This window comes from Chlamydomonas reinhardtii, chromosome 13, assembly GCF_000002595.2.
Source record: "Chlamydomonas reinhardtii strain CC-503 cw92 mt+ chromosome 13, whole genome shotgun sequence".
Taxonomy (NCBI): Eukaryota; Viridiplantae; Chlorophyta; class Chlorophyceae; order Chlamydomonadales; family Chlamydomonadaceae; genus Chlamydomonas; species Chlamydomonas reinhardtii.
Window position 1 is genome coordinate 3,235,144 of NC_057016.1, and position 23,555 is coordinate 3,258,698.

Sequence of the window (23,555 nt, forward strand, 5' to 3'; positions counted from 1 at the left end):
GCCACGGCGGCAGGTGGGCGGCGCTGGAGGCGTTTGCGCGGGAGCGGTGGCCGCAGGCGCAGGAGGTGGTGTACCGCTGGAGCGGCCAGGTGGGTGGGTGGGGTGGGGTTGGATGGGTGAGCAGGTGGATAGGGTGGGTGATTGTTGGCAGGGGAGGGAGGGAGGATAGGGAGGGGAGGGGAGACAACAGCCGCAGATGGTGAGATGGCAGAGGCAGCAGCTTATTGACTTGGGAGTTGGATATGTATGCACGCACTCGGCGGGCAGTCCCAGGTATCCCTCGGAGCCCGACTGCCTCCGTGCCTTGATCAGCCAGCTACCGGCCATGTCGTGTGCATTCCCTAGCAGCCCCTCCGGCCCCTGCTCCACGTGCCTCGTCGTTTCCGCCCCCTGGTTTGGTGTAGTTTGGGCTGGTATCTACAACCATGTCCCTTTCCCATTAGAACAAACGAACCCCACCCCACCCCACACACACACACACACACACACGCGCGCGCGCACGCACATACAGGTGTACGAGCCCATTGACATGCTGGGCCTGTACGGCCTGGATCCAGTCAACCCGGTCAACGCCATCAGCGGCTGCAAGCGCTACATCGCCACGGGTGAGGCACGGGAGGGGGAGGAGACGGCGGGGGGGGGGGCGGGTAGGCGGGGAAAGAGGCGGACAGGAGCGGTGGTATGATGGTGTGGGGGCTGCCCGGACTCGCTGCCCGGACTCGCTGCCCGGACTCGCTGCCCGGACTCGCTGCCCGCATAGCCCTGGTATCTCCCGTATTTATGTCTTAACCCCACATATGTTATACTTCGCTGCTGCCTTATGATGCAGGCGACAGTGGGCAGGGCATGACGGGCAGCGCCATCGCGGCCATGGTGCTGGCCGACCTCATTGCCGGCAGGTGGGTGTGGGTGTGGTGGGTGGATGTGGTGGGTGGGTGTGCTGGGTGTGGTGGATGTGGTGGGTGGGTGTGCTGGGTGTGGTGGATGTGGGTGGGTGGGTGGGTGGGTGGGTGGGTGGGTGGGTGGGTGGCAGGGGGTTGGGGGCTGTGGGGCGGGCGTTGGGATGGGCGAGCTACGCACGGGCAGTCGCTCACAGCCCCCTATCCCCTTTTTTGGCCTCAAGCAGTTGCCCCCACCACCCCCACCCCCACCCCCCCCACACACACACGCACACGCACACGCGCGTAGGCACAACGCCTGGTCCGAGCTGTACAGCCCCTCCCGCGTTACGTCCGCCCTGGACCCGTCCAGTCTGCAGGTGAGAGTGGGAGTGTGCGCGGGAGTGCGGCAGTGAGGGGAGCAGCTGTGCGGGACTGCGGGCGGTTGTGGTGAGGGAGCAGCTGGGGTGGTGATGATGACGACGCAAAGGAAGGGAGGGCACGTGGCGTCCCTCGTAATATAAGTACAAGCGTCGGGGAAGAATCCAGCCGGCGTTGCGACAACTCCTGTCTTGCCCTGGTTGCCCTGGTTGCCCCTACATACCTGCAGTGTGCCCTGTCCTACCGTACCTCCTAACCCCCTGCGCGTGCAGTTCGCCAACCGCCAACGTCTCCATCTGCCCCCTTCCCCTAATGCCCCCGCCCATGCGCCATTCCCCACCCCGTTCTCCATGAATGGCTACCCCCACCCCGCCCTCTCTCAGGACCTGGGCAGTGAGGTGGCTGCCACGGCACGTGGTCTGGTGGACACGGTCCTTCCCCGGTCTGGTCTGGGCCTGGCCGGACAGTGGCAGGCGGAGCACCTCAAGCCGGGTGGGTGGGGGCGTGTATGGGGTGGGGTGGGGGGGCGCCGTGAGGGGTGGGGGAACGTCGTGAGGGGTGCGGGGGCGGGGGGCGGGGACGCGGCACAGCACGCGGTGAGAGGCGGGGAACTGGGCCGGGCAGACAGCTACGGGCGGGGAGACTCGGCCGGGTGACGAGGTTGTGAGGCTTGTCAAGTTAGCGGTATGTGCTGCAAAATACGGACGTCTGCTGCTGCTCCTGCCGCCGCCGCCGCCGCCGCCGCCGCCGCTGCTGCAGGCGAGGGCGCGGTGCTACAGGAGGGCGTGCACAAGGTGGCAGCGTTCCGCACCCCCCAGGGCAAGCTGGTCAAGCACTCCGCCATCTGCCCGCACCTGGGATGTCAGGTGGGTGGAGGCAGTATGAGCTGGCGGGTGGGGTGCGGGGAGGCAGGCAGGGGGTGGGGGTGAGGGTGCAGCAGAGGGCGCTGGCATATAGCTGCACGCAGCATTCTCGCCAGGCAAGCACACATGGCACCCGCCATCCCTGCTGCACTTCCTGCAGGTGGAGTGGAACCCCAACGACAGCACGTTCGACTGCGTGTGCCACGGCTCCCAGGTGTGTGGATGAGGGCTGGAGTTTCGGTGGGTGGGAGGGTGAGCAGGGCATGGGAGGGTGTCGCGGGGCCCCGTGTTGGGTGACTCATGGCGACCGTCCAAATTCCCGAGGCAGATGAACCGTCAGGTGTCGTCGTGCATGTGGTGGATATAATGCAACATATTGTTGCACCCCCTATAACTCCTCCTGCGACGGGAATTCGAAATTGCGCCGAGACGAAAAAACAGGGGAGCCGCGTCGAGGCATGTCAAAAGTAGTCGTGCACACGTGCCTGTATACAATGAGACTTACAGTGTAGGGATTACATTGTGGGTTCGTGTGTGGTCGTGGGAATGTCTCGTTGTGGATCTGCATGTCTCTGCGCGGTGGGTCGCGGAAGCACTACGCACGCCCATTTTGGAACTGCAGAAGATAGGACAATGAAGTAACGGAGGGCTATCTCGAAAGGGGTTGGTGCTACAGCCCGGCAAATGTCTCTCGGCACGAAAGTTCGTCCGTTGCCGACTCGACCGGGGATGGCCATTGTGGTCCTCTGCGTCTAGAACGTCCTCGTGTCGGTAGGAGAAGATGTCGGGCCCATACGTTGTCTCCACGGGCAGGGACCGTGACCACCGGTCCTGGTTCCCCCCGGCCTGCCCCGGTCCCCGGACCCTTGCCATTCTGGGTTACACCCCGCGCTCCAGAAGCCAGTCCTGTCCGGACAGCATTACACGGATAACATGTCCCCTCACTCTGCCACATAGTGCTGTGCGGGGCGTAGTGCATCTGGGTTTCCAGGGCACTGCCCGTCCATGTCCCAAGCACCCTTCACACACATGTTGAGTGTCCCCTGCAGATGACACCTGCACAGGTTGCCCCGCATGACTGGAGCATGCACAGCCAGATTGCTCCGGCTACCTTAACGGCAGTACGGCACGGCAAATAATGACTGCTGCCCCGGCAAAACGTATCTGAGGGTGCTTTTGAGGGGGAGTTACGGGAATCGAACCCGTGACCTCTCGCACCCGAAGCGAGAATCATACCACTAGACCAAACTCCCGCTTTATTCTTGTACATAGAAGTGCGCCACACGTATACATAGCTAGCCGGAGATGGTGGTGCGGGTGCTGGGGCGCATTCGCCCGGTGCAGTTTGCATCCCACCTGCCCAGCTTCTACAGTGCGCTGCCGCGCGTAAACCGCTGCCCCTCTCTCCTCCCCGGCATCAAATAGCAAATCCCCTCGATTTGGTGAATGACACTGCAGCTAGACACGAAACCCCTCCAATGCCTGTTCCGTGCACTCTCACCCACCCGATATCATTTGACCCTGCTGCTCCGGCTGTCCGGGCCCTCCACCTCCTGGCCCCCCACGCACGCAGTTCGACGCGCAGGGCAACTGCATCAACGGCCCCGCCAACAGCAACCTCAAGGAGCTGTTTTGACGCAGCTGCACTCTGGTGGATGTCATGGGACGAATGCGGCTTCACACCATGATCCTCTCCGAATGCAGCTGCATGCGCTTGAGAGCGGACCGGCGGAGCTTCCTCAAGAACTGGCGAGCTGGGAAGGAGCTTAGAAGTTCTAGATCGGAGGACGTGACTGGGTCGACGGAAGGATAGAGGCGCCAGGGGGAAGTGCGGAGCACCGGCGAAGGCATGCCTGGCAGTCAAGCTTGGATTGTGGCGTTGTGTGGAAGAGTTGAGTGAAGTTGAGTGCAGGATCCTCCGCTGGTTGATGTGCGGCCGGATGTTTGGAGAAAGGATGGAGCTGCAACGGCCTACGTACGATAGATGAGCCGAACGGAAGTTGAGCTGCGTGGCTAGTGTCTTATGAATGCGGATGTTACAGAGGGGACAGTCCCAGCACCCGAAGACGCCGAGCCATCACATGCTATCAGGGCCCAACATGAGGCCAGGCCAGACCGGAGTGCGGAATGGTCTTATGATACCATTGATGAGGCCATGATGATACCAACTGGTCATGAGGCGTGAACCCTTGCTGCGTACCGTGTGCCAGGGGGTGCGCCACACCCAGACATGTGTCGCTCCTCACATGCATGTTAGTATGTTACCTCACGATTGGCACATTGTGATGGGTGCCTGTCTGCCAGTATCGACTGGCACACAGCCAGCACGCAGCCTCGCTACCTCGCAAGGTGATGCAATGAAACCGCACAGCCACACCGCCACATCTCAGCTCCTCTTCAGCGTTGGAATCAGGGCCAGGTACCCCCGGCGTAGCCAGCATCGTGCGCGGCCTAGGCACAGCCGCCCGCACCCACAGACATGCTGGCGATGACACGCACCGAAATACAAAACGCCGAGGCCACACGTCTCCTGCCAACGGCATACGTCCCGTTGCGTGCATGTCCTTCTTCATGCGCGGCCTCGTCACACATGAGCCACACGAGCACGGGAAACACCCCACCGCGCATCCCATCACCCCGGTCAAGGGCAGCGCACGGGGCCCTCCAACGCTACACGTATCCCACGCACTACCTGCGCGTCGTCGCCGCCGCCGCCGGCTGCCCCGCCGCCTGCGGCTGGCAGCTGCCGCAGCTCACGCTCACCACGAAGGGCCCCGCCGCGCCGTTGAACCCCGACACCGCTATCAGGTAGGTCACCCCCGCCTCCAGCTCCTGGGGAGTGGGGACACCGCATGAGGGCGAAAGGGGTTGCGTCGGCACGGGTTGTTATGAGGGTGGCAAATGGCCATGGCACGCCCGGCAGGCATGAAATGGCAGCGAGATTTATGTGTTTGGCACCCGTGCGCGATATCAGCAGGTGCTGATAGACATGCTTTCATCAAATTTATCCTTTCCCACACCAATGCGCCCACCCACCGTGTCTATTCGCGAGTTACTGCCCGCTGCCGGGTTGCCCGGGCTCACGCAGCTCGGGTCGTCGTCGTTCGCCAGCGTGTCCGCCAGCTGTAGCTGCTGCGCCGCCGGCAGCCCCGGCTGTAGCCGCCCCAGCAGCAGCACCGTGTCGTACCCCGAGCCGCACGTGCGCACGGACACGGCCATGGGGGCGCCGGGGGTGAAGGCGTACACCACGTCCGGCGCCGTGTCCTGCGGGGTGCATGTGTGAGTGTGGATGTTGGTTTGGGATACCGACACAATCAGTGTGGATGTTGGTTTGGGATACCGACACAATCAGTGTGCATGTTGGTTTGGGATACCGACACAATCAGTGTGCATGTTGGTTTGGGATACCGACACAATCAGTGTGCATGTTGGTTTGGGATACCGACACCATCAGTTGATAAAGTCGCAGTGCCCCCCAATCAAAGGTTGTGTCTCCGGTGCGGCGCGGAGTTGGGCCGCGCAGTCGTGCACACCAGTAACCCAGACCCATTCAGACTGGGGGTAGCACAGCGACAAGCTCTCCCTGCTCAGCTCTCACCAGCGGGTTGTTCGGAGAGGTGGTGTAGTCGTGTCTGAAGCCGCCCGTGGCTGTGTTGCCGCTGTCGTTGAAGGGCAGCGAGGAGATGACGCGGGGGGAGCCCGCGTCCTCGCCCACCTGCATGCGGCGGCGTACGACAGATAGATGACTGCCATGTGCGATACGGTACTGCCGTACAGTACGGTGTGCCAGCCAGGCTCTCTCCCTCATCTCGTCTCACTCAAGCCTCAATACTACATCTACGGCACCTGCCGCACCTGGCTGCGGTTGTCGTCCACGCGTATGTCCTGCACCGCGAAGTCGAAGCGCAGGTCCGCGCTCCTGTCCGGGGTGCATGGTGTGGGGCGCGTGCATGAGGAGGTGTACAAGGAGGTCTGCACAGGACAAGGGGCGTGCACTGAACATGGGGTGCACTGCAGTGCGTATGCTGATAGCGGCAGGGACAACGGTGGCCAGGAACTGCAATGACAACACCTGTGGCGACACGCCGCGCCACGCCATGCCACGTGACGAGCTGCACACTTACCAACGCAACCGACGATACCTTTGCACTCGGCACCCAAAGTGCCGCCCACATGCACGCACACTACGGCACCGCGCACCCGCCGCACCTCATCAGCAGCTGCACGTGGTACGAGCCGCCCCGCGCCGCGCCGGGGTTGGGCGCCAGCCGCATCGCGCGCGCCGCGCCCACGGCGTCGCCCGGCCCGAACTCCAGGCGCGGCGGGAACACGTCCGCCAGCGGCCGCCCGTCCCAGCCCGCCGGCACCACCGGCGTCACGTTCACCTGGCGGCGGTAGCAGGTGTGGGAACATTTGGGAGAATGCGCGTGTGAGCGTGTGAGCGGGCATACGTGTCTCGCAAACGTACGCGTGTGGCTGGGTGGATGCGCAGGCCTGCACCACGGCCTCGCCGCGGTCGTGTCAGCAGTGAGTCGACGGCTTGGCGCCTCAGGCACGCCCGCAGCCGCCGCCACCACACGGAGCCACTTCCCCACGCACGCACCTGCGCATTGGGCTGCAGCAGCAGCGCCAGGCGGATGTCCACGCCGCCGCCCTCGCTGCTGCCGCTGGCGGTGAAGGCAGTAGTGGACACACCCAGACTGGCCACTGCGGGGCCACTGCCGCTGTTGCCGCTACTGCCGTTGCTGCTACCGCTGCTGTTGCTGCCGCCGCTGGTGCTACTGCCGCTGGTGCTGGTGCGGTTGGCGGCGGCGCTGTCGGCGGCACTTGTGGACAGGGCGTCGAGCAGGTGTCGGCGGCGGTATTGGCTGCTGGTTGTGAAGTCGTTGTCGGTGGAAGTGATCGTCACCACGCTGGGCTGAAGGCTCAGCTGCACGCACGGGCGAGCGGGGATGGTGCAGGGCACGGCAGGGGCGATGGAGAGCAGGCGTGAGTAAAGCACCGCACTGCTTGGCCTGGCAAGCAGCGGCCGCCGTAACCGCAACTCGGGGAACCGGGCGTGGGGCCTGGGGGACGTGCTTTGCTGGATGCCACACCGGACCCACAATCACACACACACACACACACACACACACACACACACACACACACACACGCATCTGTTGCAACCCCCTGCTGGGCCCTATGCCTAGGCTCTCCACCCCTCCTGACCGCCCACCCCACCCCAAACCCTCCCCACCCATCCCCTCCCTCTCTCACCGGCACGGCCAGTCGCGACTGCAGCAGCCGGTTGGGTGTGGCGCTGATGTCCAGCGGGTCCCAGGCCCGCGGCACGGGGTTGGGGTTGGGCGTGAACGAGTCGTAGCCGTAGCGGTCGTCAGCCACGGCGCCGGCTAGTGCGGAGCGCAGCAGCCGCTGGGCCACGTCGCCCGGGGTGGCGCCCTGGCGGAGGATTTGGAGAAGACAAAACAAAACACAGCAGCTGGTAAAGAAAGACACGATCGGCGGATTGGGGACTGAAGAGAGAGAGGAGAGAGAGAGCTGGTCTGTATGCTCCAATGTAGCGCGGCATGATGAACCTGCCACCCGCCTCAACCACCGAAACCACCCAAAGCACGCGCGCACACTCGCCACGCACGCACACACGCGCTCACGGGGTGGCTCTCCAGGTACAGCGCCGCCACGCCGCTGGCGAAGGGCGCGGCCATGCTGGTGCCGGTCTTGAGCCCCGAGGCACTGTCGGTCCAGGGCACGGCGGCCAGCAGGCTGACGCCGGGGGCGAACAGGTCCACGCAGGAGCCCCTGGTGGGTGGGGAGGTGTGTGTGTGTGCGTGTGTGTGTGTGTGGGGGGGGGTGTTGCAAGAATTGGTACAGAGAAGTGTAGTGAGGTACACAGCAGGCACAGGGACGCGCGTACCGTACCGATGACCTATGGGGTCCATTGGTTCAGCGCCAGAGCTCGTCGCGGCGTCCCCGTATGTGGTAAACCTACTTCACAACAAGATTCTGAGGCACGAAGACGCATGGGAAGGGTGGTGGTGGTGGAGAGAGAGGGGCACTGTGCCGTCCGGAAAGCAGCTGTGTCGAAGAAAGCGGAAGAGATTCGAGTGTTGGGCGGGCGGGCAAACATGCGGTGTTGGGTGCTGCGGCCAGGCACGTGTCCTGTCCCACACATGCCCCTGTGCACACAGACATACACACACAGTCACACGCACACGAACACACGCACACACACGCACACACACACACACACACAAAAACACCCCAAACCTGCCAGCACCCACCAGTTGGACCGGTACCAGCGTGTGCCGTCCGCCTCCACGGCCGCCACCGCCACCGCCGACTGCGCCGAGGCGGGCGACACCGCGCACGTGTCCCGGTTGCTGTTGCCGGCCGAGGCCACCACCACGGCGCCCAGCCTGTAACGTGTGTGTGTGCGTATGTGTGTGTGTGTGTGTGTGTGTGTCAGCAGGCACGATTCCTTGACTACCGCAATGGGACCTGTTTCTTTGGGCTCGGCTAACAAACAAAACCCCCGCAGCCCCTCCCGCTGACTCACGCGGTGAGGCTGTCCACCATGGCGTTCACCGCGGCGCTGTAGCCGCCTTCCAGGCTCATGTGCACCACCGCCGGCAGCACCAGGTTGCGGCCCACCCACTCCAGGCCCTGCGTGCGCGTGTGTAAGTGCGTACGGTGTACATTATGTGCGCATGTGCGGCGGGCGGGTTATTTCAGACCCAACATACGCCAGGGATGCGTGATGGGGGGAGACGGGATGTATGGTAATGGCGGCGGATGCCAGTCGGCAGGGGTGGGGGATTTGCGGCAACGCACAGTGTGTTTGAGACTTTGATTCCGGCGTATGAGTTGGCGCCATCGTGGGGATTTGCTGACGTGACCGATTCATGCCACGCCGCAGCCACACACGCCCAACACACACCCGCACCCACCTGCTTCAGTAGAGTTTCGCTGGTGTTGCCGTTGCAGTCCAGGACCTGCCGCACAGCCACACAGCCGTAGCACGCAGCCGCGATCGAGCGGCGGGTGAGGTGAGGCACAGGTAGCGCGAAGCCCAGGGGCCAGGGCGGCGCAGTCACCGGCACTTGCTACACAACACCAACTCCTCACCCACCTGTAACCGCCGACCCACCTTCATCCCCACCTCCCACCCACCTGCACCAGCACACTTCCCACCCACCCACCTGCACCGGCACGATGGTCACGTTCTTCGCCACGCCGTAATCCACGCCCCCCAGCAGCGACGCCACGTGCGTGCCGTGGCCGTAGCAATCGCTGTCCCCGCCGCCGCTACCGCCGAGGCCGCCGGCAGTAGCAGTGAAGACGGAGTAGCCGTGCTGCACGCGGCTGGGGCCGGAGGGGCTGACGGCGCGGGGCGCGGTGGGGGCGGCGGGCTGCTGCGCGGGCGGCAGCAGCGGCCGGAACTGGGTGTGGCTGCCGCGCACGCCCGAGTCCACCACATAGGCGGTCACGCCCGTGCCTGCGTGCCCCAGCAGTGTGTTCGATGGGGTTCGAGAGGTCGCAATTCTTGTGTACGGTACCCCGCGCGTGTGTCGACGGGCGCAGCACAAGTGCGCCCGCACGTATGGGTCAGGCAGTGTGGCCCGAAGGTCAGCGGTATGCTGTTCTTGTTATGGGGACGCCACATGGCCTTCCGACCCAGATCGCGGACACCTCCGTACCATTTGTAACCCCTCCCACGCACTTCCGCGCCCTCTCCCCGTGCCCACCCGCCCGCTCCTGCCTCTCCCATCACCCACGCCTCCTCCGCCCCCGCAACCAGCATTCCCCCTGGCTCGGCTTTCTTGACTGGGCAGGCATTACGATGATGATGGGACTTTTCGCTGGGCTCGGGCACACAACACCACCCATCTTGTACCGTTTTTCCAACCATCTTTGCACCCCCCCCCGCTCTCCTCCTTGCTCTATTGCATTGGGTTCGGTTTAGTTTGGACTGGTATTTACACCCCACCCCACCCCACCCCACCCCACACACACGCATACCCACCGTATCCGTCATAGTAGTAGGCTCCGTCCAGCGGCAATGAGGCCTGGTCGATGCGGTCCAGGCCCCACGTCACCGGGTCCAGCTGCTCCGGCAGCAGCCGCGCACGGGCGTGGGGTTGCGGCCGCGGCTGCGGCTGCGGCTGTCCATGTGGGTCAGCACCAGACGACGGCCCGCTGAGCTCCGCCTCCGCATTCGCTTCTGCCTCCGCCTCGCCTGCGTCTCTTGCTGGCGAAGCCGGCTGCTGGTCCTGCTGCCCCTCCTCAAGATTCCCCTCCCCGTCCGCCCCCAGCGGCTGCTGCTGCAGCTCCGCCGCCAGCAGGGCGCGCAGCCGCCGCCGGTCCTCCGGCGTCACCAGCTCATCCCCCACCTGTGTGAATGGGCCCAGCAGCGCAACTTACACGCAGGCCATACCGGCTGCTTTCTTGATTAACGCAGGCTTGAGCGAACAAACCCTCGTTACCCACATGCTATGCAGCGTGTGAGATTGCGGCACACCCATCGGCCCTCCCACCCGCAAGCAGTCGCATCCCCGGTACCGACATGCATCCGCCGTGCTACGCACCTGACCAGGAGAGGCGCTCTAGATTCCGGTTCCGAGTGCCTCCAGCCGCACCCCTCCTTCCCTCTCCTCCCCGCTCCCTCCCCAGTCCCTGCACCCCGCGTCTCACCCACCCCGAACGCCTGCGCCCCAGCCACGTGATCCAGCGAGGCCTTGTAGGCGCGCTGGACGTCCCGCACGCCGGCGCGCGTGAAGCGGCCTGCAAGGACGGAGGGTTGCAGCAAGCAACATTCGCACGGGTCCTGGGAGTCAAGGTCAGGACGCAGTTGTCTTCATCTGGGTTGGGCGCGAATCTTCTCGATAAGCGAAATACGAGCAAGACCGCGCCTTGTAACCTGCGCTGCGGGCACAAGCGGCGCAGAGCCGTTTTCCCGCCAAAATCCCCAACAGCCGGCCCTCCCTTACCCTGCTAAGGTTTCCCTGCTCCCGGCTTCTCACCTGACATGCCGCGCAGCAGGACGCTGTAGACGCCGCGTTCGTCGCATTCGTAGACGTGCAGCTTGCGCAACGGGTTTGCTGCGCTGCACAGCGCGGCTGCGAACGCAACCGGGTCCACTCCGTCTCGCAGCACCAGCGTCCAGTCCTCCAGCAGCAGCGCCTGCTGGTTCTGCTGCTGCTGGTAGGATGATGTCGAGTTCGGCGAGGTGGGAGCAGCGGCAGCGAGAGCAAGGCTGCCGCAGACGACCACCGCAACAAGAACAGCCAGCGGTTGCAGCATTACTGTACGTAAGCAATAAATATGGTTTACACAGAGACGGCAGCCAAGCTTGCTCATACTCATAGCCGCGGGGTCCTGCACCACGGCCGTGCCCCATGGCATGCATATCACCACGTCCATGTCCTGACTCCCCGCAAGTCCACCTCCGTTCCCATGCTCGCGTCGGCAGCCCCTCGCCATTCCAAATACGCACAGGCGCGCCAGGTCTCGTGCATCATGGCGCACCTGCCTAATTCCCTGCATCATGATGCAGTACAGCCCTCAAGCTCAAGCCCGACCCCTCCATCCAACTGCATGTCAAAACAGGTCACAACGCAAGGAAGCTATGCCCCATCTTGCCCCATGGCCCAGACCCCGCTGGTTCGCCCGGAGCCTGGCACATACGCCCGCCTAAGGTCAGAGACTCCCGCCACTGCCTAGGGCGTGAAGCCTAGCTGCTTGTCGATGGCGGCCGCCATGCCCGCCGCGCTGCCCTTGACGTAGGGCTTGAGGCGGGCGGGGTCAAAGGACCGCACCGCCGCTAGCAGCTGCTCCGGGGCCGCGCTCACCTGGGCCGGGGGGCCGGGGGCAGGGAAAGGGAAAGGGGCAGGGAGGGTTGTAGATACCAGCCCAAACTAAGCCAGGGGTACGTGCGTGTGTGCAGGGTTTCCGTGGCAGCCGCACTACAACCCGAGCCCCTACCCGAGCCCCTACAAGCACACACACAGACGCACACGTGCTTGCGCTTTCCTGACACTCGCAAACGTACGGACTGCGCGCGTCTGTCAGCCGCACGCAGGCCGGACTCACCAGGTGCCCCATGGCTGCCAGCTGCTCGCCCAGCTCCACCTGCGGCGTGTGGCGGGCGGGCAGGTGCGCGTGTGAGCGTGTGGCCACGCACTGCTAAAACCCTGATGCCCTGCTCCTTGGACATTCATGCCACATGCGGTAGCTTGCACCCCCGATCAACAAAGCTGTGTGCAACACAACCTCTCCCGGGCCACATGTGTACGGTATGGACCCCGGCCATCCTGACTGTTCCGCCGCCCTTCCCCCCTCCTCCGCCCGCCTCCCTCTTCCCCCACCTGGTGGTTGTCCATGAGCAAGGGGTTGGGCACCACGATGAGCGGCACACCCGCAGTCAGCGTCTCAAAGATGGAGCCCGAGCCTGCGAGCGAAAAAGCGTGTGTGTGTCTGTGTGTCTGTGTCTGCGTCTGTGTGTGTACGTGTGGATGTGTGTCTCCGTTGCCACACAGGAGGTCTGACCCGGTCGCGAGCACTGAGAGCTGGCAGTGCCTCGGGCGTTCCACTTGCCGGGCATGGGAGCCCCAGGGGGTTCAAGGCGCGGCGCGCACAACCGCCCGCCTACCCGCCGCACCCACCTGCATGACTGATGACCAGCGCCGCCGAGGTGATGTAGGCGGCTAGCGAGGGCGAGTAGTCAAAGTACCTGCGGGTAGGGCCGCGTGTTATGGTTGTGCGTGCTTACGGGAGTGGCAGGGCACCACCACACTCCGTGTCCCTGACCCTGCCGCGACCGCTGCCGCCACGGCTGTCCATGTCGCTCCCTCTGCCCCTGCCTCACTGCCCCTGGCTCTGCCCCCGAGACCCGGAATGGCACATCGTCTATCTATCCTATCAAAGCAGCAAGAGCAGAACCAAAGAAGCAGGTGAAGGCCCAGGTTTACATCAGGACATACTGTGGCGCCTGCAGCGCCGCCTTGGCCCCCACGGCCCGCCCCCCGCGCCACCGGGCGCCACTCACTCGACGTCAACGCCCTCTGTCGTGCCTTTCGTTTGCCCCTTGGGGACAATGACCGAGGGGCAGTAGGAGCCGTTGCCCTTTTGGATTACGAGCTTTGTATAGCCCTTGTCTTTGAGTGCCCGTAGTAGCTCTAGCGAGTCCACGCGCCTGCAGTGGAGGAGTGGCGACAGGCATCCGGGTTCGTGCCGAGTGCTGGACGCGGGGAGTGCTGCAACACACTCACTCTACAAGGGTCTCAAATTTAGTTGTGCCTACGGTCACGAACACCGCCCGCTCGTTCGCGGGCATCGCGAACACTAGCCTATGACTGTAAGTTGCCGCTGCAAAGAGGTTTATAAGTTGGTTTGATTTTATTGCAGAGCAACGGTGAATTGTAAAAGACGAACAAGTGCATTGTTACGAAAATGCAACATGCGTGCAATCGCGGGGCCTCTGCGGGATGTGGACCGACCACGTTTGCAAGGCTTTTTAAATACTACATAGCGCATTACGCCTTTCCACACATGCTAGCTCGACTCCCCCTTGCGGGCCGTGCGCATTGCACCCCTGGCTCTCTGCGCGCCCTTGCAGCACCCTTCCGCCTGATCTCGCGGCCCTCGCCTAGCGCCAACAACTCTGGTAGCAACCTTACTGGCTCGTCGCTCATCGCGCGTGTGGCCGGGCCGGAGCGTCTGTGCGCAAGCCGCGACCTGCACACCCGTGCGACAGCCCCCGCCGTGTTCACCCCAACCACCATGGTCAAGGACCATTCCTCGCTCGCCAACTTCCACGAGGCGCGTGGGTTGCGACTGTTACTTTGCACTGCCAGCGGCTTCTTGGGGCGCCACGCAAGAGGGCTGGCAGGAGTTGGCGGGGACACCACCGGGGCATCGGGGCGCAAGTCACGGCATGCGTTAGGGTTTGGTGTGTGCTGTGGGCGACGGCTGTGGCCGACGCAAAGCCAGCAGATGTCCAATTTTGACATGGGCTGCTACATGACTAAGCAGCGGGCATTGCAGCCCAGGGCACTGCGGTTGCGCCCTCTGCACTGCAGCCCACAGCGCTACAGCCCCCTGTGCCGCTGCGGCCCTGCCGCCTGCCACAACGTCCGGCGCCACCACTGACACGCTCCTCCCCACGCCACCCGTCAAACCTCAGGTCCGAGTGACCCACAGCGCCTATGAGCTGGACGTGAACCTGGACAGCAGGGTGGTGGAGGGCTACGCGCAGGTGCGCGCGGGTGTGAAGAGGCCGCAGGCCGGGGAGGGTGCGAGGGGTTCACGGGGTCTCGTAGATGTGTACGGGTGTAGGGGCATGGTGCGGAGGCAGGCTAGCCAGCATGGGTATCGATGGCATGCGTATCCAAGCCGGGCATCTCGTCACCATGGCATTATCGACGTCCAGGCGCATACACTTTGGAGGCACCCAGGGCGTGCCCATGATGCAGGATAGAATGCTCGCGGCGCGCAGCTCAACTTTGCCACGCTACGTGTGCCAAACCCAGACATGCACGCAGCCTACGCAGCGTAACCCACTACCCCCGTTTCATCCGCCACACGCACCACCACCGCACCAGCGCTGCATCTCACCCCAAAACGCTCCTCTGTCCCTCTGTTCCCTATTACCTTTTTACCCATTAGGCTAGGGCATACAGCCCGCACCCAACCCCATGCCCCCAACCACCCATTTACCACCCCCCCCACCATCACTTCCATCTTTGCAAACCCCATCCCCACTGCCCTCCCCACTGCCATGTTTCTGCTCCTGCCTACGCCTCCACTTCTAAAATAATCATGATTGTAACCCCACCGCAACCCCACCCGCAGCTGGACGCGGTGGCAGAGGTGGACGGTCCGCAGGAGCTGGTGCTGGACACACGCGGCCTGGCCGTGCGGCGGGTGGAGCTGCTGGAGACGGGGGGAGCGGGCGGTGGTGGAGGTGGAGGTGCAGGCGGTGATGGCACGCCCCCGCAGGCGCTGACGTACAGGCTGGCGGAGCCACACGCGGTGAGGGGGTTGAGGGGGGTGAGGTGGAGCGGTTGCAAGGATGTTTGGGAAAGCGGCGCAGGATGCACTGAAGACAGCAGATGAAGTCGTTACCGCATGCGGGGGGGGGGGGTTGCGGATCGCGGGTATGTGTACGTCCACGCCTCCAGCTCGGGAGCTCAAGACACCTGACCCGGCTGGCCGCCCCACAGCCTCCAATGAACCCCAGCTATAACTTGGCTCGAATCGCGCTGGCCTCGCCTCCTCCCTCGCCTACTCTTTCACCTTTCCCCTCGCCCCGCCTCTCCCGCTCACCTCACCTCGCCTCCTCCCTCACCTCCTCCCTCGCCTCCTCCCTAACCCCCTCCCCCCCCCGCCTCCCTCCCCCCCCTGCAGGTCCTGGGCTCCGCGCTGCACGTGTCGCTGCCCGCCGGTCTGTCGTCCGGACTGCGGCGCGGCGACAGGCTGCGGCTGGGCGTGCGGTGGGCCACCTCGCCAGACAGCTCAGCCATACAGGTAGGTACGGGAGGTTGAGGTTGTAGATACCAACCCGAACTCAATGAAACCGAGCTAAACTAGCGAAGCACAGGCAGAGGCAGGGGTTGAGGAGGAGTGTGTGTGTGTGTGTGTGTGTGTGTGTGCATTCGGGGCTGTGGATGGGCATTCGGCTCTCGGCCTACGTGCACCGCACATTACCCTAGCGCAACAACGACACACAGTCACGTCCCTTCCGCTTCCCAACCCCCAACCCCCCAAGTACCTTGCCCACACAAACACGCACACACGCATGCACGCAGTGGCTGGCTCCCGAGCAGACCGCGGGCGGCAAGCACCCCTACCTGTTCACGCAGTGCCAGGCCATCCACGCGCGCTCGCTGGTGCCGTGCCAGGTGCGGCGGCGGCTGGCCGCGAGTGTTAAAAAACCAACAGAACGTAGCCCGCCCAGACGGCGCGCCGTGTGTGTGTGTGATGTTGTGTGTGTAAGGGTGGGTGTAGGTGTGTGCGTGTGTGAGTGTGTGTGTGTGTGTAGGAGAGCAGTAGGGGCGGGGACTGGGGCCGTCTGGGGCAGAGTGGGGGTGGGCGGGTGATGGGCACAGGTGTGATTAGGCTGGAGTAGGTTGGGGTGCATGGCGGTCGGTGACCGGGTGGGAAGCACACGGGTGCGGCTTGGCGCCGACACGCGTGTGGGGAGGTTGACGAGGCTGGCGGGAAGGCGCACTTCCTTCCTTGCCGCTTTGCCACGACACCTTTTCATCCTCACCCCCTGCCTGCGCTCCGCTCGTTTTGGCTTGGTTTGGTATAACTTGGGCTGGAACTTACAACCCCCCGCCTCTCCCTCCCCCTTCATGTTCCGCAAGATGGTCTACCGTCTACCACTTCCTTAACTAATCATGAATGTAATCCCCCCGCCCTCAGGACTCGCCCGGCGCCAAGATGAGCTACAGCGCTGTGGTGCGGGTGCCCGCGCCCCTCACCGCACTCATGTCCGCGGTGCCGGAGGAGGCGCCGGCAGAGGGTGCGGGGCGGGGGGTGGGGTGGCGGGTGGGGTGGAATGGGGAAGGGTGTTAGGGATGGGGTGGGATGGGGTGTTGGGGGTGGGGTGTTAGGGATGGGGTGTTGGGAGTGGGGTGTTAGGGGTGGGGTGTTAGGGGTGGGGTGTTAGGGGTGGGGTGTTGGGGGTGGGGTGTTAGGGGTAGGGTGGGGGAAGGGGTGGGATGGGGTAGGGTGGGGGGAGGGGTGGAGGGAGTCAGGCCGATGGCTACTGCTGGTGTTGGTGTGTGGGAGTCGGATACGCCGGCCATGAGTGGGCGGGGGAAAGGGGAAGGGGGAGGGAGGAAGGGGGAACGCGGGAGGCCAGGGGAGGGCAAGCAGGAGCAAATAACGCAGTTGGGCGGGTGGCGGCGTGTTGGCAGCGTATGCTGCATGTTTGGAACATCAGTCATAACAGGCACCCCTTTAAAACAAACAAACACACACACGCCCCCCTCAGGTCTGTCCGCCCACATGGCTGACGTAAAGCCGCCCTACCCCACCAGCACCTTCGCCTTCACGCAAAAGGTAGAGGCTGGGATTGGGCACACCATTCTCGTCACCACCATTCGCCGCCGGCCCCCACACCCGCCTCCCAACCCTCGCTCCCACACACCCCTCCAACCACCACCTCCCACCTCCCTCCCACCACCTCCCGCCACCCACTACCACCCCTCCTCCCACCACCTCTCATCCACCCCCAGCCCTTCGTGCCAACCCTCCCTCACACCTCCCTCCCGCCCCTCCCACCACCTAACCTCCCCCACCCCTCCCTCCACCTCCCTCCCACCTCCCTCCCACCATCTCCCGCCCTTCCCTCCCAACCCACCTCCCAACCCTCCCCCAACCCTCCTCCCACCACCTCCCTCCCACCTCCCTCCCACCACCTCCCACCCCTCCCTCCCAACCCACCTCCCACCACCTCCACACCACCTCCCACCCACCGCCCCACCCCATTACTCAACATGCATGGAACCCCACCCCACCCCACCCCATTACTTAACATGCATGGAACCCCACCCCGCCCCGCCCCGCAGGTCCCCATCGCGCCCTACCTGGTGGCGTTGGCGGTGGGCGACCTGGTGAGTCGCGACCTGGGCGCCCGCACCCGTGTGTGGAGCGAGCCGGCCATGGTGGAGGCGGGCGCGCACGAGTTCGCAGAGACAGCCAAGTTCCTGGAGGCCGGTGAGACAGGGGTGAGGGTGGGTGGGTGGGGGAATGGTGGGGAGATGGTGGGGGAAGGAGCACGGGGGCGGAGGGTGGGTGGGTGGGTGCGGGATGAGGATAGCGGGTCGCTTGAAATCCGGAAGTGCTGTGTGCTTCGGATGGCGGCGGGTGCGAGGATGTTGGAAGGGGGGCTGTGATTGGAAAGCTGTTGAGCCAACCCGCGGCGGAAGCTGCCAACCTCCATCCTCCAAAACCCCATACCTCTTCCTGTGCCTGTCTTCACGTGCCTGCCTACCTGTCTCCCGCCTACCTATCGCCGCTCTGCTTCTCCCTCTGCCTCCACCAACCTGCCTCCACCAACCTGCCTCCACCAACCTTCATCTACCTGTGCATCCACCAACCTGCCTCCACCATCCTGCCTCCACCAACCTGCCTCTACCTCTGCCTCCACCCAACCTGCCTCCACCAACTTGCCTTCTACCAACCTGCCTCCCCGCCTGCCCCCGCAGGTGAGGCCATCGCGGGCGAGTACGTGTGGGGCCGCTACGACCTGCTGCTACTGCCGCCCTCCTTCCCCTACGGCGGAATGGAGAACCCCTGCCTCACATTCGTCACGCCCACACTGCTAGCCGGGGACCGGTGAGGAGGCCGGAGGCCGGGGGCGGGTGTTGCAAAGATGGTTGGAAAGCAGTACAGGATGCACTGAAGAATGCAGATGGAATGGTTACCGACGGAAGAGGGGCAGAGGTTGAGAATTGGGGAGGAAGCTGGGAGGCAGCGTGGCGTGGAGTTGCTGGCGCCGCTTCGGCGCGGCGCATGGACCAGTTCCCGGGGAGGGGTGCCTGCTGGGCGCTGGCGGCGGGCCAGCGCCGCCGCCAGCCCGCCGCACCTCACCCCAGTCCTCTTCTCAAACTGACATCGTTCTGCGTGTCTCCTACCTCGTGTTTCCTAACACCCATCGTTCTATCTTTTTGCTCGCGTGTCGGTCGTGCCCCACAGCTCCCTGACCAATGTGGTTGCGCACGAGATCGCCCACTCCTGGACCGGCAACCTGGTCACCAATGCCTCCTGGGACCACTTCTGGCTCAACGAGGGTGAGCGGGCGGGGCGGGCGCGGGGAGGGGGGTTGTAAACACCAGCCCGAAACAAACCAAAACCAACGAGCGGAGCACAGGCAGGGGTGTTAATTGCAAGCGATTGCGGGGGGTGGAAAGAGAGGGGTGGAGGGCGGAAGGGGAGGGGCAGCAGATCGTGTTGTCGGCAAGCTGGTATTGACTTGCGCCATATGGCGCATGCGTGTGTTATGGGGGCATGCAATCAGGCGTCTTATCGGAGCATAAGAAGGATCGCTCACAACATCGCCTCTTTTAAGCATTCATGACTGGAACACCTCTCGCGCTCCACCCCTCCATTTCGTTGGGCTCGGGCAAACAATTAACTCCTCTCCACCCCTCCGCTTCTTCTTAACTAAACATGTATGCAACATTGCAACTTTCCCCTAACACAGGCTTCACGGTGTTTCTGGAGCGCAAGATCGTGGGGCGGCTGCAGGGCGAGGCTGCCTTCCAGTTCCACGCCGCACAGGTGCGCTCCTGGGTGGGGGTGGGGTGCAGTGGGGTTGGTTGGGGTCCACTTCCGGCCATGCAGGCCCGAGTTGTAACCCGAGGCCCGTGCCTCCCCCTGCTTTTACTCCCTAAGATACTTGCAGCCCCCCGTCCAGTATGCACGCCTGCAACAACCCAACCCGCGCTCATTGCTTGTCCTCGCCGGTCGCCCCTATATCTTTCTTCTTGGTCTTGCTTCCTTTGTAATTGGATTCAACCACCCACCCTTTTCCAAACACCCTTGCAACCCGCCCCACACGCGCACACACGCCTCCCACTGCTACACTCCGTTTCCTGGCTCCGCCTTCACTCCTCAAATCATCATGAATATAAACATCCCCCGCAGGGCGCTGTGGCCCTGGCTGCCGAGGTGGAGCGGCTGGGCCCCGAGCACCCCTACACACGCCTGGTGCCGGACTACAGCGGCGGCATTGACCCCGACGACGTCTTCTCGCGCATCCCGTGAGTGACTGTGACTGTAATTGAGACTATGACTGCGAGGCTGTTCCGGGCAATGCGCTGAGCGTAGATGTGTCTGCGCACCTGACTGTGGAGTGTCACACTGCGTGTCACGGATGTGGATGTGTGCGGGGGCGGGGGGGCATTGTTGGGAGAGGCACAAACAAAAAAGTGTGGGTGCATTGTTAGGAGAGGCACAAACAAGGGCGGGTGCGTTGGTGGGAGAGGCACAGTCAAGGGCGGTTGCAATGTTGGGAGGGGCACAGTTAAGGGCGGGGGCATTGTTGGGAGACGCACAAACAAGGGCGGGTGCATATGCCAAGAGTGACACCTATTTCGCCTCCCGCACGCCTTCTAACCGCTCCCACCCGGCTGTGTGCATGCAGCTACGAAAAGGGCTTCTACTTCCTCTACTACCTGCAGGTCCGTGCTAGTATGCTGTTACGCGGTGTCCTGTGGGGTGTGGCTTTTGCGTGTCGATTGCTCGTTGTGTCTTACACGGGCGTGTACTTTCATCACAGTAAGTCCTTTCATCCTGCACCCCAAACACGCCTCAAACACCCCCTCCCTCCTCCGCAGGAGCTGGTGGGTGGCTCCGTCAGGTTCGACCCCTTCCTATCCGACTACATCGCGGCACACCGCCACCAGACCCTCACCAGCGACCAGTTCAAGGCCTACTTCCTAAACTACTTCAAAGACGTAAGTAATTGCGTGATTGCCGCATGACGAACTGCATCGATCATGAAGGGAAGCTCTGTATTTTTGTCAATCAGGGCGCTGCACGGCAAGGAATCGAATGTGATGGGCCGTAGGTGTTGACGCGACCACGTGTGTACGGCGACCGCGCAGGTGCCGGCGGCGCAGACGGTGGACTGGCAGACCTGGCTGTACGGCACCGGCATGCCGCCCGCCACCAACAGCTACGACACCACACTGGCGCAGCAGGTGGGCGGGTGGGCGCCGTACTGCGGGCGCCGTACTGCGGGCGGTTGGCGGGCGGTTGGCGGTCAGGCGGGCGGTTGGCGGGCAGTTGGCGGGCAGCGCGGCGGCGGGCCGTTGTCGGCTCCGCGACCTGGAATCGCTGGAGTGGCGGGGCGACGTGTGGCGTCCTAATATGGCGTGACATGCCCCGACACAGCCACTGGCAACGCAGCCACTGGCAACGCAACACCTCAACTACATCTACCCAACCTCGTGTCGTTTCACGCCCACACGTCCACCCGCTGCAGGCCTACGACTTGGCGCTCAAGTGGCACACGTGCGACGTCATGGGCATTGGCAGTGAGTGGCGTGGTGGCGACCGGCGCGGCGTGGTGTGGCGTGGTGTGGCGTGGGGTGGTGTGGCGTAGCGTGGCGTAGCGTGGCGTGGCCTGGCTTGGCCTGGCGTGGCGTGGCACGTGTGGGCTGGCATCTCCTTGGGGCAGAAGTGCTGAAGGGATGAACGGCGCTCGCGGTGTGCGTGGGCCGGGCCTCAGTTGGGTGGTGGCGGGCGTTCGGGTGGCGGGTGTTTGGGCCGGGTGGGTGGGCCGCCGGTGCGTGCCGACAGCGCGGCTGCGGGGAGTTGCCGGGCTAGAAATGCTGACTGTGCCTGGGAGTGGGAGGAAGGGCTGCGGGGAGTCGAACAGCCGCCGGCAATACGACGGCGGTGGGCCGACGGCCATCGGTGGCGGGGTTCCTTCCCACTCCCCTCATGCTCCTCCCCTCCCGCCCTCCCTCCTGCCCTCCCTCCTTCCACCCTCCCGCCTGCCCTCCCTCCTCCACGCACACACAGGCGACGGACCCGCGGGCGCCTCCGCAGCTGACGTGGCGGGCTGGAGCAGCGAGCAGCTGGTGGCGTTCCTGGAGAAGCTGGGGCAGTACCGCGCCGTACAGGCCATGAGCCCGCGGGTCACACAGCGGCTGGCGGAGCTGTACGGCATCTACGACTCCAAGAACGCCGAGATCAGGTGGGCGTGGGCTGTGTGCGTGGGGGGGGAGGGGGGGGCGTGACTCCAATTCCCACGAAACCAAGACTTAGAACCAGCGCAAAGAGAGCGGAGGATGCCCGGGGTTGGGTGGTGTGCCGTGCCGTTCGAACCTCAGCGTGCGCAGTACGGATGGACAGTCATGCATGCGCGCCCGCCCCGCCACCGCCACACCGCGCCAAGTGCGCTCCGGTTCGTACACTTGACGCTGCGCCTTGTTCATTCCCTTCCTCATGATGGGACCTATTCGTTGTGCTTGGTCAAACCTCCCTACCTCACACACACACACACACACACACACACACACACACACACACACACACACACACACACACACACACACACACACTTATATGACACACACGCTCGCACACACACGTGCAGGTTCGCGTTCTTCAAGCTGGCCATCCCGGCACGTGACGCCCGGGCGCTGCCGCACGTGGCGGACATGCTGCGGACCCAGGGCCGCATGAAGTTCCTCAGGTGAGCGAGGTGGCTGCTGTGGGGCGGGAGGGGGGGCGGGAGGGGGAGGCGGGAGGGGGAGCGAGGACGGATAGGCGGGAGGACAAAAGGGCGGGCGGGAGGGAGCCGCTTGGCCTGTGATGCCAACAAGCGCGCGCATGGCGCTGCCGTGCCGTACAGGGGCCGGTGCAGTCTTGGTGGTCCCGCTCCATTGCCCCCAAACCCCGCTCCCTCCATCCCAGCAAGTGAACAAACCCGCCAAACCCACACCAAGCCCACCCACGAAAGTTAGCACACACGCCAAGCCTAAACCCACACGCCAAACCCGCACGCCACGCAGGCCGCTGTACCGCTCCCTGTTCAGTCGCGGCGGCCCCGAGGGCAAGCAGCTGGCGCTCGACACCTTCGCGGCGGTGGGCGGCAGCTACCACCCCATCGCCAAGAAGATGGTGGCGGCGGACCTGGGGCTGTGAAGTGTGTGAGTGTGTGAGTGTGAGCATGGGTGCAGATGGGCCGAAGGTAGGCGGCGGCTGCTGATGTGGCTGGTGGGCTGAAGCGTTGCTTGGGTTGTGGTTGGGTGGATGGGTGCATTGGGTACTCGGGTGGATGGGTGCATTGGCGGTTTGTTGGTGTTTGGTTGTGTGCATCCAGCTGGGTATGAAGCCGAAAGGACAGCGGGGAGGAAGCGGGCGGCGCACGCAAGTACGGGTGTGCGCGGAATGGATGGTGGCTGTTGGGCAGTTAGGGTTGACCAGCAGGGGTAGATGCAAGCAATCCAAACAGACCATGGCGGCAATGGTGGCCTTACTTATGGGAGGTAATACCGTATACGTCGTCCTGATCCATACCCGCCGGCTGCCTTGAGACCCCGTTCACCCGCTCATCATCAGTGACCCCTTCCGAGCAACTCCCATGGTGAATCAATCCTTCCGAGGAAGAGGAGCGAGCGAGGAACATGAGGAGCAGGACGCCAGGGCTGCTGAAGGGATGGGATAGGATTGGAGGATGGGCGAGCGGGCTTGCATTGTTGGGGAGGAATAGTTGGCGTTTGATACGTATCGAACATTGTGGGGTTCGTGCATTTCGGTGCATACGGAGCGACAGGTAAGGGCCCCGCCGCCACGGAGATGCCGCTGGCAAGCGCGGTAGGTAAGTAAGGGTGTGGGTCAGTCAGCAGGAAAGAGAGCTGTAGCTACCTAGACAGATGCATGAATGAGACATAAGACATGAATCAAA

At 63.9% G+C, this 23,555-nt stretch overlaps 4 protein-coding genes across 4 annotated transcripts in view; 2 read left to right on the top strand and 2 right to left on the bottom strand.

Moving 5' to 3' along the window:
- CHLRE_13g585750v5 (uncharacterized protein) overlaps positions 1-4,112 on the top strand; it is a 9,392-nt gene extending 5,280 nt beyond the window's left edge. The window contains exons 12-19 of the mRNA XM_043069663.1: positions 57-89; positions 512-605; positions 830-899; positions 1,189-1,258; positions 1,643-1,751; positions 2,019-2,125; positions 2,283-2,336; positions 3,696-4,112. Coding sequence (XP_042917638.1) covers positions 57-89; positions 512-605; positions 830-899; positions 1,189-1,258; positions 1,643-1,751; positions 2,019-2,125; positions 2,283-2,336; positions 3,696-3,758 — 600 coding nt within the window. The 3' untranslated portion in view covers positions 3,759-4,112. The remainder of the gene's footprint in view (positions 1-56; positions 90-511; positions 606-829; positions 900-1,188; positions 1,259-1,642; positions 1,752-2,018; positions 2,126-2,282; positions 2,337-3,695) is intronic.
- Positions 4,113-4,146: 34 nt separating this feature from the next.
- CHLRE_13g585800v5 (uncharacterized protein) lies at positions 4,147-11,390 on the bottom strand. Its single transcript, XM_043069664.1, has 15 exons — positions 11,146-11,390; positions 10,821-10,906; positions 10,149-10,515; positions 9,325-9,620; positions 9,073-9,117; positions 8,682-8,788; positions 8,407-8,541; positions 7,777-7,924; positions 7,382-7,564; positions 6,726-7,052; positions 6,332-6,507; positions 5,978-6,041; positions 5,721-5,837; positions 5,159-5,386; positions 4,147-4,954 (listed from the first exon to the last, which is right to left on the bottom strand). Exons 1-15 carry the CDS (start codon positions 11,150-11,152, stop codon positions 4,811-4,813), a joined length of 2,430 nt encoding a protein of 809 aa, XP_042917639.1. The 5' UTR covers positions 11,153-11,390; the 3' UTR covers positions 4,147-4,810.
- Positions 11,391-11,439: 49 nt separating this feature from the next.
- CHLRE_13g585850v5 (uncharacterized protein) lies at positions 11,440-13,540 on the bottom strand. Its single transcript, XM_001693804.2, has 6 exons — positions 13,393-13,540; positions 13,170-13,316; positions 12,787-12,854; positions 12,490-12,572; positions 12,215-12,253; positions 11,440-11,973 (listed from the first exon to the last, which is right to left on the bottom strand). Exons 1-6 carry the CDS (start codon positions 13,455-13,457, stop codon positions 11,842-11,844), a joined length of 534 nt encoding a protein of 177 aa, XP_001693856.1. The 5' UTR covers positions 13,458-13,540; the 3' UTR covers positions 11,440-11,841.
- Positions 13,541-13,674: 134 nt separating this feature from the next.
- On the top strand, positions 13,675-23,552 carry CHLRE_13g585900v5 (uncharacterized protein). Its single transcript, XM_043069665.1, has 19 exons — positions 13,675-13,942; positions 14,307-14,378; positions 14,975-15,154; positions 15,530-15,649; positions 15,931-16,023; positions 16,550-16,649; positions 17,124-17,191; positions 17,701-17,848; positions 18,340-18,469; positions 18,830-18,924; positions 19,338-19,414; positions 19,781-19,896; positions 20,280-20,316; positions 20,473-20,592; positions 20,743-20,838; positions 21,123-21,174; positions 21,665-21,839; positions 22,242-22,340; positions 22,660-23,552. Exons 1-19 carry the CDS (start codon positions 13,904-13,906, stop codon positions 22,790-22,792), a joined length of 1,950 nt encoding a protein of 649 aa, XP_042917640.1. The 5' UTR covers positions 13,675-13,903; the 3' UTR covers positions 22,793-23,552.
- The last annotated feature ends 3 nt before the right edge of the window (positions 23,553-23,555 follow it).